General features: G+C 40.2%; 1 protein-coding gene across 2 annotated transcripts in view; it reads right to left on the bottom strand.

Moving 5' to 3' along the window:
- Positions 1-5,906: 5,906 nt before the first annotated feature.
- dync2h1 (dynein cytoplasmic 2 heavy chain 1) overlaps positions 5,907-16,546 on the bottom strand; it is a 164,849-nt gene continuing 154,209 nt past the window's right edge. For both annotated transcript variants that reach the window (XM_084718107.1, XM_084718108.1), the window contains 5 exons: positions 14,718-14,807; positions 9,442-9,551; positions 7,727-7,808; positions 6,507-6,623; positions 5,907-6,152 (listed from right to left, as the gene is read on the bottom strand). In XM_084718107.1, coding sequence (XP_084574233.1) covers positions 5,991-6,152; positions 6,507-6,623; positions 7,727-7,808; positions 9,442-9,551; positions 14,718-14,807 — 561 coding nt within the window. In that variant the 3' untranslated portion in view covers positions 5,907-5,990. The remainder of the gene's footprint in view (positions 6,153-6,506; positions 6,624-7,726; positions 7,809-9,441; positions 9,552-14,717; positions 14,808-16,546) is intronic.

Below are 16,546 nucleotides of genomic sequence, written 5' to 3'. Positions count from 1 at the left end.
TTCTTATGCTCATATCTGACTAATGCGTTCCATTCCTAGTTTGAAGACTGTTATGATGTGAACAGCGGTGATATTAACTGTTTGGCTGCATTATAAGTGAATTCTGCTGCACTTAGTCAGGCAGATGTTACATTGCAGCTGGCTGGGGCTCATCTGAAGTTTCTGTGGTTCTCTCACTGAAATGTGGCTGAAGTTTGATGCAGCCATGATTTACTTAATTTAAGTTTAACTTAATTTTAAATCCGGAAACCCAAATGAGAAAACAAGCCACGTGCAGGAACCCAAAACATTTTACCCCTTGTGTTTTATGGGAATCTACCAGATGTTGGCCCAGTTAGCATGCTGGGTAAAAAGCAAAAGAAAAAAAAGGGGTTAGATGCATTAGACAAGCCGTGTAAGGACAGACAAAATGAACAAATCCGACTCCACTCCGAGATGGAATGATTACATACCTACAGGATAGGAAAACAAATGAAAAGGTCTTGTTCTCTTCTGTTTATATCCTCGTGTTTGGACGAAATGTTACAAATATGTGTTTCAGAAAGATTATCAGATTGAAAATTAAATGTTTATGTCTCACATAGGCAAGCTTTACATAAGCAATGTATTGCATTGTTGGTTAAACACACAGAAAAGCCCCAAACACTGTGAACAGTGGACGTCATAGAAGAATGGATGGAAGAAGTTGTGGAAGAAGGAGACAAAGCAAAGAGCATAGCAAGGAAATAAATAAAGGAGAATGATTTGAATATAGAACACAGAAAAACACTCTTTTTTTGTGAATTTCAGGAGGAAGACCAAGCATTAAAATTATATTCTTATTATGTATGAGGCTCCATTTCCATGTGGGCTCTATGGTTGTTTTGATTTTACCACTAATTTCAGAGAAATCTGAGTTTTCTGTGAGTTGTAGCAATATGCTGTGTGCTGCATTTAAATCATTGCTCTGAAATGACTCATATTGTGTGGGTTTGTGATCAAAAATCCAAACAAACAAACATCTCACTAAAGCAGCGACTGAACACCATCGGAGTCAGAATTTTATCACAATAGTTTCTCAAACCTGGCATGCTAATTTGTGATAAAGACAAACTCTGTAAACACATTACCTTGGAAACAAGCCCTCGGCAAAAGCGCTCTCTTCGCAGCGATGCAGATGTTAATTTCCCACCTCTGCCTGCAGGATTAGTAGTCATCAAAAACTTATGGAAGAGTTGAGCAACAACCCTTGCTGTTTTGAATCCAATTTCTTCAATGAAGACTTTTTGACATGCCTTCCAGTAGATTTCAAAAACAAGTCAGTAAAATCAGGCTTATACTTACTGCAGCAACATTTAACCAATATGCCAAGTGTGCATTAAAGCGTAACTTCAATATTTTTCAACCTGGAGTCTATTTTTTCAAGATTTTTTTCAGAGTGATTAATGGGGACAATGGGTCTTTGAATCTGGTCCAGTCTTGAGGGAGACCGCAGCAGCACCAGAAGCAGAACTAAGTTTCAATATAATCCCTCGTGACAACTGTGAACTGTCAAATTACATCCACTAAAGTGCTGGTTTTTGGTACTGACAGGCTCACACTGTTGCTCTAAGTGTCTGACAGCATAAGGAAAGGATCTCTACAGAGAGAGACCTTTTTTTTTTAAGTAAGATACTTTTTGTTTAAACAGAAACAGCTGTTTTATTCCTTTCGCCAAAGCCACCACTCCCATTGCAAAACTGTAACTTTAACAATCGCCATGTTCATTCAAACTTGACAGAAAAAATATAAACTCACCAAAAACATTGTGGCTTGTCCATGCACTGTCCAATTACCAACTGTGGTTTGGTGAAAATGAACACTTTATGGGAAGCTCCAATAGCTCAGTTGGTGGAGTGTGCTGTCCGTGTACAGAATCTGACTCGCTTGCCATTGCCATAACCGCTTTTAACAAGCCGAGCTATGGGGAGTTGTGCCCGAGATGGAGCTTCTCCAGAGCGGTGCCAAAGTGCGTCTGACCCAAGCAGGCTTCAGGCTGTGGTCAACCCGTGACAACTCCCCTCTCTCCTGTTCAGACGAGCGTGATGTGAGAGTGAACTGGTGTGTGCAAGAAAGCAGAGAGAAAGGTGTTTTTTAAAAGTAGTTTTGTAGTGTCTAACTGAACCTCTGAGGTTTCAAGTATAGTTTCCCTCCTTGCATCGCAATTTGCACTTTATGGTATCTGCTTTATTTTTTTGTTTCATGCTCACTTTCAGCTCTATAGGAGTCGTGTTAAGTTATCGCTAATAAAAACTCAACATTTCTTGATTTTGGTGCATCATAATAAAAAAATATGAATGACAAAATAACATGGGACCTTTATTGTAAAGAATATATTATTTAAAAACAAACAAACAAACAAAGAGTTGGTGATTGATGAAGCAGTTGAACGAAGAGCCAAGATGTTTTTGATTAGCTGTAGAGTTTGAATGAAGTAAAATTAAAGTTTTGCAAAGGGAGTCTGGTTAGTTTGGTGAGAGCAATAAAAAGCTGTCAGTGGTAAAAACAAGCTCTTATAGTGGACTTAATTTCAATGTGCACAGTTACCAGGAAGGATTAGGTTGTAGCTTAGTTTCACTACTGTCATTTAGTAAGAAAAACATGTCAAAATAGGATCCAGGTCAAAAAATGCTTTAAAGGTGAAGGACAAAATGTTTTCTGGGCTTTTTTTTTGTTGCAGGAAAGGTGAAGCACAAATCAAGTGTCAGTCCAGTATTGAAGTAGCTATAAACACAGTGTCGTATCACTTGAATGAATTTTTATCTGTTTGCTCCCACTCTTTCACACTCTGCCCTCCTGTTCATTCTCCATAACTCACTCTCAGCTTGTCCTAACCCTCTCCATCCATCTCTTTCCCTCTGACCCTCCCAGCCTCTCTCCTCTCTGTGCTGTACTCATTTTCCTGTTTCTCTACAATTTTCTCAAACAGGTTTTATAGCCTTTTTTTTTTTGCTCTCCCTCGGCCCCTGCATCATCTCTCCCTCTCTGCCTCCATCCCTCTGTCTCTCTTTCACTCTCTGACCCACAGGGCCGTGTTTCGCCGAAATCCAATCCCCTCTCTTTTTTAAACCTGCTGTTCCATTTCACTCCCATTTTGTCACACTGCAGTGCACACACAATACCCACTCCTCCCTCATTCCAGCCCTTTTTCTCTGTCTCCACAAACACACACACATTTACAGGAGAGTGCACACACAGACATGCTCACAAACATTTGCACAACTGCATAAACACAAATGAAAAACAGGAGGATATGGGGGAAAGAAAGACTTAATTGAACGATCAATCAAATTTGATGCTCTTGGTTGGATTCATACAAAAACACACACACACATACACACCTCACACCCCCTCCTTGTAGTTGTGTGACCATCCATCAAGGCTTCACTGGCTCCGCTCAACCTTAGCTCACAACCAATCACACAGAGGTTAAGGACTGAGTGCTTGTGAGTGTGTGTGTGTGTGTGTGTGTGTGTGTGAGAGAGAGAGAGAGAGAGAGAGAGAGACAGACACCATTTGCTTTGGGAACAGACACTGAAGCGTTTCATGCCTGTTTCAGCAGATTTGAGTGAGAGGCAGAGCGAACAGAGTGAACTGTGATCTGTATTGTTTACTGTCCAACAGTTGTGGCTACTGATAGTGTGATGGAGGCTCAGCCAGGCTTTGAAACACACACACACACACACACACACACACACACACACACACACAAGTCGCTGTGTTGGTGCTTTGTCAATAGCATTCTCAACTTTTGCACTAATAATACAGGCTGAACTAAAATTAAACTAAGGAAGCGAGTGTCTAAGTTATTTATTCAAAAATAATGTCATTTTCTTAAGTGACCTTCTTTCTATATAGTTGGAGGACAGTTTACTGACTTGTATCTCCCAACAGCTCGCTGTTTTCCTTCTAAATCTTAAGGACATTCCCATAAAAAGGCTGCTGTGGCTCGTAAAAAAGGTGCTGCTCCTCAACCTTGTTAATCAGTCTCTTGTCCTTCCTGTTGCCTGCTTTGATGAAGGGAAACAGAAAAGTCAAGGACGTCATCATCAATTTTGACAATAGAAAACAGGTTGTAGGTGACGCAAGTGTGCAAAACTTCACTAAAACACAGCCAGGGTGAGCAGTTTTTGTTGCTGAGCCTGTTCGCTGACGCATGGAGCAGATGAGGACGTCCTCATTGGGGAAAAAGTAAAACAATCAGCTCTTTGCTTGATTGCTCAGTCACATTGCTGAGAAAATGGTGTCAGGCTGTCTGAAAGGCAGGAGCAAAAAATATAAAAAGAGCACCATCTGTATGTGGTGGGGCAGCAGCGAGCAGACAGTTGTGATGCACATTTTGTCCACTGGACTGTATTTCTTTATTCATTTTCTTGCCTTTTTGTGTTTCAATTGTGCAAAAAAAAAAGAACTATAACTAAACTATAACTTACTCATGTTGTGTTGGAAGATGTTTCATCCTACAGGGCAGCATTTTTGTTGAACAATGGGACCCTCATTGTGTCCACCACTGCAAACCACCATACTGGAACATGTTAATGATGACTACTACGAAAAACCATAGCAATAATAAACATTTATTTCATCTTTATTTTGAATAAATAAGGTCCAAAAATACACTTCAGCAACAGAATAACTGTGAAACAAACATTCGAGGCAAAAACCCTAAACAAAGTGTAACATGAAATGTGGATAATATTTCTTTCTTCACAAGCTCTTTAAACAAAATAACAAGATTAACTGGTTTACAGTTTTACAGTACTTTATGAAACGTAGAAGATGAGTTGTGTAGTGTTTTATAAGACAAACAAGAAGCATCAAAGCTTGTTTCAACCAGAGATCCAAATGATATGTTTATGCCTCATTAAAGATGTTTGTGCCGATCCATTTTGCTGTCTGGTCCATGAAAGGAAAAGACTTTTCATTCAAGTCTTGGTGTTGCTTTTAAATCAAAAAGCAGGCCGCTGCAAAGTCAAAACTGTTTTCTCCCCCTCTGGTGCTTTCCCGTTTACTATACTATGCAAATGAAAGTGACATAAAGTAACAGCGTGTTTCAGTTTTTTGTCTCCAAGGTAAGGTGCTTAATTGGAAAATGGTGGTGTCAGTGTCAGAGACTGACATTTTGGAGTGTTAATAATTCGTCTTGTTCTTTGTTGCTCCGGTCAAATCTGCCTTTCAGAACAATATTATCTCCACCTCAGGTTTACACTGTGTCCTAACTGAATGTGCTGCATCATGTAACATCAGAGCCTCTCTGTCCACACCGAATCTGTTCATTAGAAAATGTTATATAATCGAACCACATAGTTAGGGTGAAAAATTAGGAACAGCTACCAGCCGAATGCTGGTAAAATATGAAAGTGGCGGGCAGATTTGATGATGACTGAGGAATCTGAGAATTTATCCAGATGTTCACATTTTCCTGCATGAACCTATCAGCTGTGCACTCGAGACCAGGCTGGAGATGTAACCACTCCAAAAAAAAAGTAGCTGCTACTTTACTATGTTTGTACTTTTTAAAAATACACTTTAAAAACATGTTTTATATTGTGATATTTAGATGTCTTTACTGGAAATGAACAATATAGCCAACAACAAGTATGTTGTTGTTAGTGATGGTGAAAAACCTTCATCAGTGATCTTTATCCAGCCACCTTACTTAGGTTTTTCTAGTTAAATGAGGAGGTATCGTACAGATATGTCCTCATTTCAACACAATGCATCAACCGTTTTGCAGTACTTTCAAAGTGATTGACAAGAATAAATAGAAACAGGGCATCTGACAAAAGTTCAGCTCAAAATACAAGTCGTGTCGCACTGCATCACTCGTGGCCAGTTAGGTAATTCCCCTAGAAAACAGTGCATTTTGTCGCTCACGCTTGCTCGCATTGCATTCAGTTAGGACCAAGTGTTACAGTACTCAACAAAAGCCCCTGTCGTTACTGTCTGGCCCTCGCCGAGGTGACACCTCGTCACTGCTGTTTGAGAAAGAGAGCGGCCCCAGTCTGTATCCACTGGTTGGGGGTCGCTCCACAGGGCAGACAGATGTGCGTGACCACCTTCACCCTCTCTGAGCTCGTGTACAGAGGCAGCCAGATACTCTCCTCTGACACAGCGGAATCAGCAGCAGAGTTCTAGGATTAAACGCAGACGTTAATAAATGCATGCAAAATTACTGTATATTCATGTAGTGTGCATCTATTAGAAAGTTAAAATAATGATGCATGTTTCTTAGCTAAAAATGAAAACTAATCAATGATCAAATTCCCAAAGATCTTCTTATGAGTGCAAATGTTTAGCATTCTGTCAGTGTTCGATAACTGCTTACCCTGAATATGTCAGTCTAATTGTTACATTTCAGAGTGAATGAGTAAACACACCCTTAGGATTTACAGGTTTGCCACTGTTAGTTTCATGAATACATCAGAAAATATTTTAAAAAATCAAACAGAGCCATATCTGTTGCTATTTTAAACACAAACACCTACCTGTGGAACCCAGGCCATGTAGCAGGGAGGGACAGCCGACACACTGGGAGAGTCATGCTGATTCTCACAAAGATGAACACCGTCGAAACTACAACCTTCTAACTGGAGACCTCCAACCTGGAAGAAGAGTGATGGCGTGGGAAGACAAAATGAATGGAGTCGAAAGGCCAGAAATAAAACAAAGTTATTGTAAAGTGAGGAGAAGGAGAAATAGATTGTAAGTAGCAGATTAAACTGAAGGACGGGCTAATGACAAAGGCAAAAAGTGTGTGTATGAAGCCAAAACAAAGAAAAGTTAAGACACAAATTGCTGTCTCAAGATTAACTAGCATGTTATGCACATTGTACATGAGAGAGTGTTTACATGAGTGTATTCAGTTCAGTGACTCAGGGATTTTCCACAGTAGGCCAGACAATAAAGGGAACTCTGGCGTCGAGTCAAACATACACAGACAACTACTAAATCACCATAATCTGGGCAAGAAAAAGCAGGAGAGTCAGCGAGAGACAAATCCAGAAAAAGCTACAGTGTGTCTTTGTGTGTGTGTGTGTGTGTGTGTGTGTGTGTGTGTGTGTGTGTGTGTGTGTGTGTGTGTGTGTGTGTAAGAAAGCTCATTGCTTCACAACAATTATCCCCTTTCTCTTTCTCTGTCAGATGTCTGAATATTTCCCTTCCCTCCCTGCAGCTGCAGCCTCTTTTTAAGCACCCACACCCTTCTCTTCTCTCTTTGTATATTTCAACTAAGTGCAAGTCAAGCCGGGCCAGTTTTTGTTGGCATGACAGAAAAGAAACAAATGCCTAAAAGTATTTAAATTGAAGACAATGCAATTATATCACCCTTAAATCAGAGCATGAAAGGGAAAGAAAGAAGACTGAGAGCGGTATTGTACAGAACATGAGCTCTCAGTCCTTTAATTGTATGAATTTGTGTCCGTCAAATGCATGACAACAGTACAGGCGATTGGAGGTGACTCAACGCCAGCAGATTAGTCTCTAATGGATATGCAGCAAACTCTTTCTAACTTTCTTCTCTCTTTCGGGTCCTGCCTTCTTATCTACATCTGTATTCTATTCTTGCAGTCTTTTACTCCATTATTTTCCAATTATCACTCAGCCAGAGTCTGCCTCGCTCATAGCTCCGGCATTCTGCAGCTGAGAGGGAGCAGTGTGTGTCTGTACGCATGATCTGTAAGTTAATGTGTGTTTGTCGTGACTCTACCTTGACTTGCAGCTTGGCCTGTGCTATGGGACTCCTCCATGATGAGACAAACACCAAACTATCCATCGAACAATCCATTGACCTACAACCAGGAAAAGATGTTGTTAAAGAGTTATTTAGACTTATTTTAAGTGGGGTTGTGTGAGGTACTTGTCAGTAGTCAGTGTATTACCTACAGTACATGCAGCTCAGCACACCAGCAGTTAGGGGAAGCTGGGCTGCGTCCTGCTGTGGACGGGGTCAGCAACAAAATGTATTTTAACCACTTTAAAAAAAAAAGTCCAGCTAAAAAAAATCAATATCAGTTTTAGTGTACGCTATATTTAGAATATCTTCACCGCATTACTTTGCCAGCAGACAGTCTACAAACATCTAGGGCTGTGCATGTCACTAACTGAGACGATTTGATGCGCATCTCGAAACATGTTCAACAGTATGATTCTTTCTAAATTTTTTTAAATAGCTAACGATTCAGTACGATACAGTTCAGCTCTGTCATGATACAATTCGATACGATGCAATACGAGATGATGCAATGTGTGAATCTTCACATTTTCATTCTATTAATGCTATATTTGTAGGGCATTGTTAGTCCTCCCCAGTTTTCTAAATCCAGTTTTAGGTATCTCATTTGTAAATGAGATGCTGTAGCCTAAATGAGGATCTGTGAACAAACTTAAACTATAAAATGCATTTTTGCAGTAAGATGATATTCTACTCTGTTTCATATGAAGAGTGCTGTGGTTTTGATTCCACATTTGTCCATTGTGAAAGTTGGGTGGTGCAACATCACTTCTTTCACTGTCTTTTTAGTGGAAATGAGAGGAGAGGCAGGAGATGGAGGGGGGAGCGCTTGTTTTGTTTGAGCGAGGCAGCAGGTGTCCAACGAGAGCGGTGCAGGCAGAGGCAGGGTGAGAGAGGAAACAGAGGAAAAGTTACAGCGGCGGGTTCTTGATGCCAAAAATGAAACATATGCGCGTCCTAATGAGATGTATCGATATCCTGGTGCTGCATCGATTTTTTTTTTTCAGATTCACTTTCAGCCTTCTAATGATACAGACCTTCTGAAGTCTGATGCATCGGATCCATGAGTGAATCGTCACACCGCTAGAAGCTTCCATTATATAAGCCAAATACTGCTCTCTCCAAACACTCCACAGGTGAAATCAGCAATTTTACCTCACAGAACACGGTAGTTCCTGGTCTAGCGCTGCTGTGATTGTTTAGCTTGTTTGTGTTACTGTATGACTTCTGTAAATCCAAACTATCCTTTTAAAACACTGAAGTCACAATAGCACAAACAAAATGCAGGGGAAGACCAACAACTCCTGTGTTCTGCTAAGTAAAATGACTCATTTCACCTATGAAGTTTGGTTGGTTTAGAGAGCATTATATTAAGCTAATATAACAGCAATTTCATGTCAGAGCGGTGAAAGTATTCTAAATGTAGGGTACATTTAAACTGATATTGACTTTCTTTTTAAGTGGCTAAACACCCTTTGTTGCTGTGCCTGTCCACAGCAGTTCATTGTTTAGTTTCTATGGTGGTACTGTAGTCTGCTTCTCCAAACTGGGGCGTAACCACCACCATCTACTGAGGTTAATACACTAACTATCAATAAATATCTCATAAAAGCCTACATCAAATAATCCAAACTATCTCTATCATGCATACTCGTTTTGTCTCAGATGAACCCACAAGCATTCAGTGTTACCTGGCAGTTTCCTGTCTCAGAGCGTTGAGGAAGGTGTCGGGGTGGAAGAGCTCAGCCAGATCTACGGTGTCTGATAGGAGAGCTTGTCTGCCTGCACGCTCCACCCAGCTCTGGATACACACACACATATAGACAGACGTACACAGAGAGACACGCACAAACACACACGCGCAGATTAATGAACCACAAACCCAGCAAATAAGAAATAAACACTCCAAGTTAGCACATAATTCAGGCATTAAATCAGTTTCACACAGGAGTCAGGCAAAACATTTAGTGGATCGATGAAAGATAATGAGAATACATTTTTTTTTCAGTTCAAGTGGAGAGATTTGACACAAATAGAGCAGAGGCGCTGAATACTTCAAAATATTTGCTGCAAATATTCACCCTCTCACCATGGATAGTTTGGTTCAAAAGAACACAAATAGTCAGTGTTTGTGTTGTATTTGGCTCTTTAAATTTTCATAGAGGACATCGATCTGTGAGTGGAATGAGCATAATTTCTGTCTGAGTCGGTGTGTATTTGTTAATGAGAGATAAAGAGGGTTACAGAGGGAGAGGGCAAAACATAAAGTCAATAAAAATGTGTGGCCAATAGAGTATTTAATGTCCCCTTGTCCTTTATCACCACATCAACAAGCTGATAACACTGGAACCCCAATTACCTGCTAATGGGAATACAGTGAGTGCACACACACACACACACACACACACACACACACACACACACACACACACACACACACACACACAGAAAGGGGCATAAACATACAGATTCCCACTGAGTGTATATACAGTCTAATAGGCCCGTTCAATTGCCTTTTTAAAAGGTGAGATTTTGAAAGTGTCAGGGCAGGACACAGACCTTTCCTATGTCTGAGCTGTAAGGTCAGGAATTTAAAGCTATAATATGTAACATTTCCACGTTAAAATGTCTAAAAATTATACACGTGTTATATAATTTGAGCTGAGTACTCACATTATCCCAAATGCTTCCAACAATGTTCTAATGCAGATAGATCCATTTTTTCAAGGTAATGGTGCATTTCCTGCTGGCTGTTTCAAGCTAGGTGCTAGTTTCTATAACTTCGAGGAAACACAGGATACTTTGGATACATCAGAGAGCGAGGAAGGAAGTCAGTGCATGTCACTTAACTTGACATGAACATGATTTCTGCTTCAGTCATGTCAGATAGATTTTCATCGGCTATAATGTGTAAAGTAAAGACAACAACTCCCATGATCCCATGCTACTTTATGACATCATCAAACTACATCTTGTGTTATTGTTTTAATGTGAAAAAGAGAACAGTGCAACTTTTTATTTTTTCACTTTATTAGTTTTCCAGATAGGAAAAGACACATTATGTGCAAAAGTACAGGAAAAATCAACGTACCTTTGTAATCCAAGACTAGAAGTAGTTTGTTATTTTAATAAACGCAATGTTACATTTAAAATCTTTTATCACTCAGTTCGACTCTTCTAAATTCCCTCTCATTAAACAGCCTCAGTTAAAACTTTTATAATAATAAATGTCTCTGTGCAGACATCACCATTTATTTGGCTAATTAGACTCTCTCTCATTTGAAAAATTATTTATTTATACTTATTTTCATATTTATAAATGATCAAAGGGCCATATTGAGGTTGTTAAAAGGGCACCAATTGAATAGGTCTGCTGTATACTCAAACAAACACAATAATATGCACACAGAAACAACAATGTGTGTGTGTGCGGATATTAACATTAATGTTAAGACAACAAATTCTGTATTCAGATGCGAGTTCACATTGTGGATCTGAGTGCCTGGAGATAGACCCCTCTAAGTCTTGCCTTATTCAGCAACTTCTGCTTTATTCAGGTAAACAGCCTCCTTCTTTGTCACTGCGAAAACTTGTTATTTTTGTCAAAGGCACAGCTCTGGACTTAACCCGATACGATATCTCACAACACAATCGGAGTTCTCAGTCTGGATGTCTTTCCTTTCTGTTTGAGCAATGTTGCTGAGTGGCACGACACCTGATTTCACTGCCGTGTTTACATTTACAGCCATGTTTATCATGACATAAGCCTGTATAGCTGTAGTGGCCAGACTGAATCCTTGGGAGTTGACCAGAGATTGAAGTCTTGATCTATCCTGAGCCCCTTTTGCCTTTCTGTTTTTAACAGGTAGGCAGTTTTCTCTAAATCACCATAGAAACTAGTGGATTTGGAGGTCAGCTGAGGAAAATTTGCTGACAAAATAGAGGCAGAATGAGCAAACATCTGATCCAATCTCTATTATAGATGGATTCCTTTTTAGCACAGCATCAGTCTGTACTGGCTTTAGAGATAAATTGGGATGAGCATTATGCCAAGAAAAAAGATGCTCAAATGCAGGACCGTACCAACGTTCACACAGGCACATACTTGCAGGCAGATGCACGTGCAAACAAACACACACACACACACACACACACACACACACACACACACACACACACACACACAGTAAGGAGGATATGTGCTCTAAGAATTTTGGATATTAATAATACAGTGAGCCAGTGTATGCTGGAATGCATAGTATTTGTGTGCATATGTATGTGTGTGTGTGTGTGTGTGTGTGTGTGTGTGTGTGTGTGAGAGCATTTGGGTGTTTTCAAGGTCGTCCTGCACGTCTGGGGTGCACTGCTGTGCTGTTAGCTCTTTATTCTGCAGCAGCTCCACACAGCAGCAGCTCTGACCGTCTCCGCCTTTATTAGACTGATTAGCTAACAGGACACAGACACGCTGCTAACAGAGATATCACTCAGTATTGATGGGCAGAAATAGACAGTTAAGGACAGTGCAGCCTCCAGATAGACACACATGAAGACAGATGGAGTGCAGAAAGAGAGAGGCAGACAGGGAGACACTCACACACACAAACAGATGGGTAGGCAGGCAGGCAGACCAGCAGACAGACAGACAGATACAGGCAGCGAGGCTCACCCACACGAATAATCAAACACATCAAATTCACATGGAAATAAATAATTTCTGAGCATGTGCATATGTGTGTATTCTAGTCTGCCAGAGCATATTGAGGTAGGCGTACAGTCAAACACAGTCGAGAGGAGACAGAGAGGACTTTCAGCCAGAACCTTTATTTCCTGGCACCAACCTAGGGCAAACACTTCTCAGAACTTCATGCTTTTATAGAATAATCCTCTTTTGTTTATGAAGTGCTTTTGAAAACAACATTAGAATTTTTCTGGCATGGTTTTAGTTAATACATTGCCAAGATCAGTCATAAATAATTTTAGTTTGAGCCATGGCCAAAAAGAGGACTCCCTAAAAATTTGTTACTCCACCCGGATGGGTGCAGTTTTGCAGGACGTGGTGGTGCACGCTTCGGGGACGGGACCCCCTCAGCCTGTATGTGCATCCAATAAAACATCAGTTTATTTAATGCATTTAAAGTATGAAATGCATTTAAATAAAACATCTGTATATTTGGTCTCACAGAGCCTATTTGGGCTGGGCATCTATTGATGCAAGATACTAACTTACACTGACATCAGAATCAGCTGATTTTTAACAATAATGAGACTTCGTATTGGGAGCAAGTCAACAGTCCTGGAGAGTGATGCACATAAAACAACCTACTGCTCAACACCAGCCAATAGTCACCTCTGTCTACACTATGGAACTGAGGTGGAGCAGGTGAAGTGTTTCAGGTTCCTTGGAATCAAAATCACAGGGAACCTGTCATGGACATCACTCATCCATCCTGGTCAAGAAGGCTTAAAAAACATCTGTATTTCTTTTGGAACCTTAGGAAGGCAAAGGTACAGTGTCATGTTCTTGTTAACTTCCACAGAGGAGAAGTAGAAGGCATCCTGACTGCAAACATCACAAACTGACATCATGGGATGTCCATGGCCCAGGACAGGAGGACTCAACAGTGGGTCATTAAAACTGCAAATAAAATCATTGGTACTCAACTACCGAGCATCAGTGATATTGGGGGGTTGAGGTACCAGCGCAGAGCCTAGAGGATACTAAAGGACGACACCCGCCACAACCACAGCCTGTTCAAGATACAAAAGTATCCACGGCTGTACCAGCAGACTGAAGAGCAGCTTCTTCCTTCAGGCTGAGAGACTGCTGATTTCATCCTCAGCACTCCTCCATGTAACTTGCATTGCATTTTATTTTCTTATTTTTAATTTTTCTGTTGTTTGACACAATTCATCCAATCTAAATGTCAATATATTTTAGCACCATTTAGTTGCACATATTTGCAATATAATGTTATAATAAAAGCCATTTGAAAATCTGCAGGGAAGTCTAATCACAATTGCAGCTGAACCAGCAGTACAAGGAGTAAAAATCTAAGTGTATCTACATAAATTCATGATCACGATGAAAATAAAATAATCTTAGGTGTAAGGTCTCTTGTATGTTTAATCTTGGGAACAGAGCAGATTAGGTTCATACTACAACTTTTTAGGTTTTGCTAACTTATCCAAAAAGTTACGAGACAACCCAATGTGAGGACCGCCCATCAGGAACACAACGCGCAGGACATAAAGCACCGCCCCTAGGTGAAATAACAAGTTTTTAGGGAGTCCCAAACTAAACTACTTAGTTCTGGTCCTTTGACTTGGACTCAGCTAAAGGACTCCTCTCATGTGGCAAAACACCAGAAAAAGGTCTGGGGCTACTGTGGGATATGTGAAGTGCAAGGGCTATGTTTAAATCGTTGAAACCAAAGAAATCAAAAAGTGTCCTCCAGTAATATTCGTCACAACTGGAGGACAAGACTCCCGGTTGGATATAAATGCACCATGGATTTAAATGGATCCCTCCATCATTATGCTAATGCTGATTAGAAAACTCTTAGGCCTCTTAAAAGTCTCATTCCCATGAGAGTAGTACCACAGAAGATTCCCAGGGGCATCTGGGTTTTTTAATAACAAGTGGGGTCGTCAGTAAATGCCTCTACAACCAGTTCTTCCACAGAGAACTTGTTTTTTTTTATTGTTGAAGACAAAGGTCCTTAGATAGTAGCAGGCTTGTGTGAATTTCAGTCGCTAGGATTAAAATGTACTGTCAAAGCTAAAGATAGCTGTACTTATGTACTTGTAGTAAGTATTTTTTGTGTGCCTGAAGGAGAAACGAAGAAAGACAGACTGACAGAGAGAGAGAGTGAGAGAGAGAGAGAGAGAGAGAGAGAGAAAGAGAGAGAGAGAGAGAGAGAGAGAGAGAGAGAGAATGTCTCTTTATGTGGACATATGTGTGTGTTACCTGTATAGCGAGAGCCCGTGTTACTACAGCTCTGAGGTACTGCATTGGTTCTTCTGGTCCCTCCCATTTATTCTGCCATGTTAAAGGGCACTGAGACAGAGGGAAACAAACACAGAGAGGATGAGGACTTATTTAGAACCATAATAATAATAATAAAAAAAAAAAAACATAAAAAAAAAGAAGCTATTTTCGCTGTGGACATTTTGTAATCAGTAAGCTACGTGCTCCAGTCAGGCTGCTGTGTGGTCGACTGAACGCAGCTGTCAGCCCAGAGAGCTGCATGCAGGAGGACTGCAGATTCACTGAGCTGTGTTGAAGACATTCTTCAAGGGAAAGTAACTAATGTCCTGCCCAAGAAGTCACTAGATTTGTCCCACAGCTATTTTTAAAATAAAGTTGCTAAAGCAGTCCAAAAAAGTCATGTCTCCTGTCCCCTGTGCTATCACAGTCACTTAATCATGCAACACAGACAGACATGATGACACTGGATCCTGCTGGGCCACCTTGAAACTAAACATACTATTACACATTGAGTTTCAGTCACTAAAAGCCAAACACTCTCCTAAGCTGCACCAGCACTGTGGTCAGACCAAAACGCAATCCATGTCCATGTTTTCTGTGATGTCAGAGGTCCTTCTAAACTTCTGATGTCAAAGGTTTCGAGTTGGAAGATATGCACAATCTGCAAAATGCTTGTCTTTCTATATCCTAGGCATGGGATGGTATGAAAACTTTATGTCATGCTTATCTCGGCCAAAACAATTGCAATTCACAACATTATCCCGATAATCATCAAATTATGCTCAAAGCTACTATGGAACTGAAGAAAATTTTGTTGATTGTGGAGGCCCCTGTGGACAAAATCGGTAGTGTTCCCTCAGTAATAACCACAAAATATGATATAAAAAATAGAACTTGCTACATAAAAATCTCTTCCTGCTTTGGTTTTAACCCAAAAATGAGAACAAAGGCTTGTTTCTTCTGATATCACAGAGACTCTGACTGAGTAGCAGGCATTAAGAATGACTATAAAGCAAGAGCCAGTCTTTTCACAGATGATCTTTTAAAACCAGTAATAAATTGAGTTTCATAACCATTTCATAACCATCTAAAAACTCCACCTAATATCTTTAAAACTCTTAAAATGACACTAAAACATACTGGAGTGACTTTACCTTACAGTTAAGAAACAAATATTTTAGGATTTACATAGAATTTTTGAATGACTGGAAAGCTGATGTCTCCCCGCTGTGGCAACTGAAAATAAATCAGGAATAAATCATGATATAATCGTATATCGTATGGTATACTGTATAAATGCTATCTAGATATTTGACGTGTTGCAGTAAAGTAAAATGCTACCCCCATCACCACAGTGACATGAGACTCCTTTGACTCATTCTCTCTGTTTATCCATCAGCCCATGTCCTCTGCCTCATGTTGAAACTGTAGCAAAAGCACATTTAACTCTTCTGGGTTGCACTGCCCCCGTGGTTTGGCAAATAACAACAAATGTTGCTGTCTTTCTGTCGACAAAATTATTCTAAAAAAAGACGATTCCAAAGCACAAAGCAGTGTGGTGGTTTTTTTTATATTGTAGCAAAAAGTTTGGGCGAGAAGGGGTGGATGAAGTGTACAAAAGTACAGCCAATGTTGGTTTCTTTAAACAATGACGAGAATCTTTCCAGATGCTAACTAAGTCGTTTTAGTTGCTTAACTTCCACCACACCTTAACCAAGGAGGTGGCTGATCACAAACCGCTCATATGTGTAGTTCTGAAATGTTTAAATGGTTCCTTTTGGAAGGCACTGACAAATGCAATATTCATG

This window comes from Lutjanus erythropterus, chromosome 4 (genome assembly GCF_056507025.1).
Source record: "Lutjanus erythropterus isolate fLutEry1 chromosome 4, fLutEry1.hap2, whole genome shotgun sequence".
Classification (NCBI taxonomy): domain Eukaryota; kingdom Metazoa; phylum Chordata; class Actinopteri; order Lutjaniformes; family Lutjanidae; genus Lutjanus; species Lutjanus erythropterus.
This window is presented reverse-complemented; position numbering and strand designations above follow the sequence as displayed.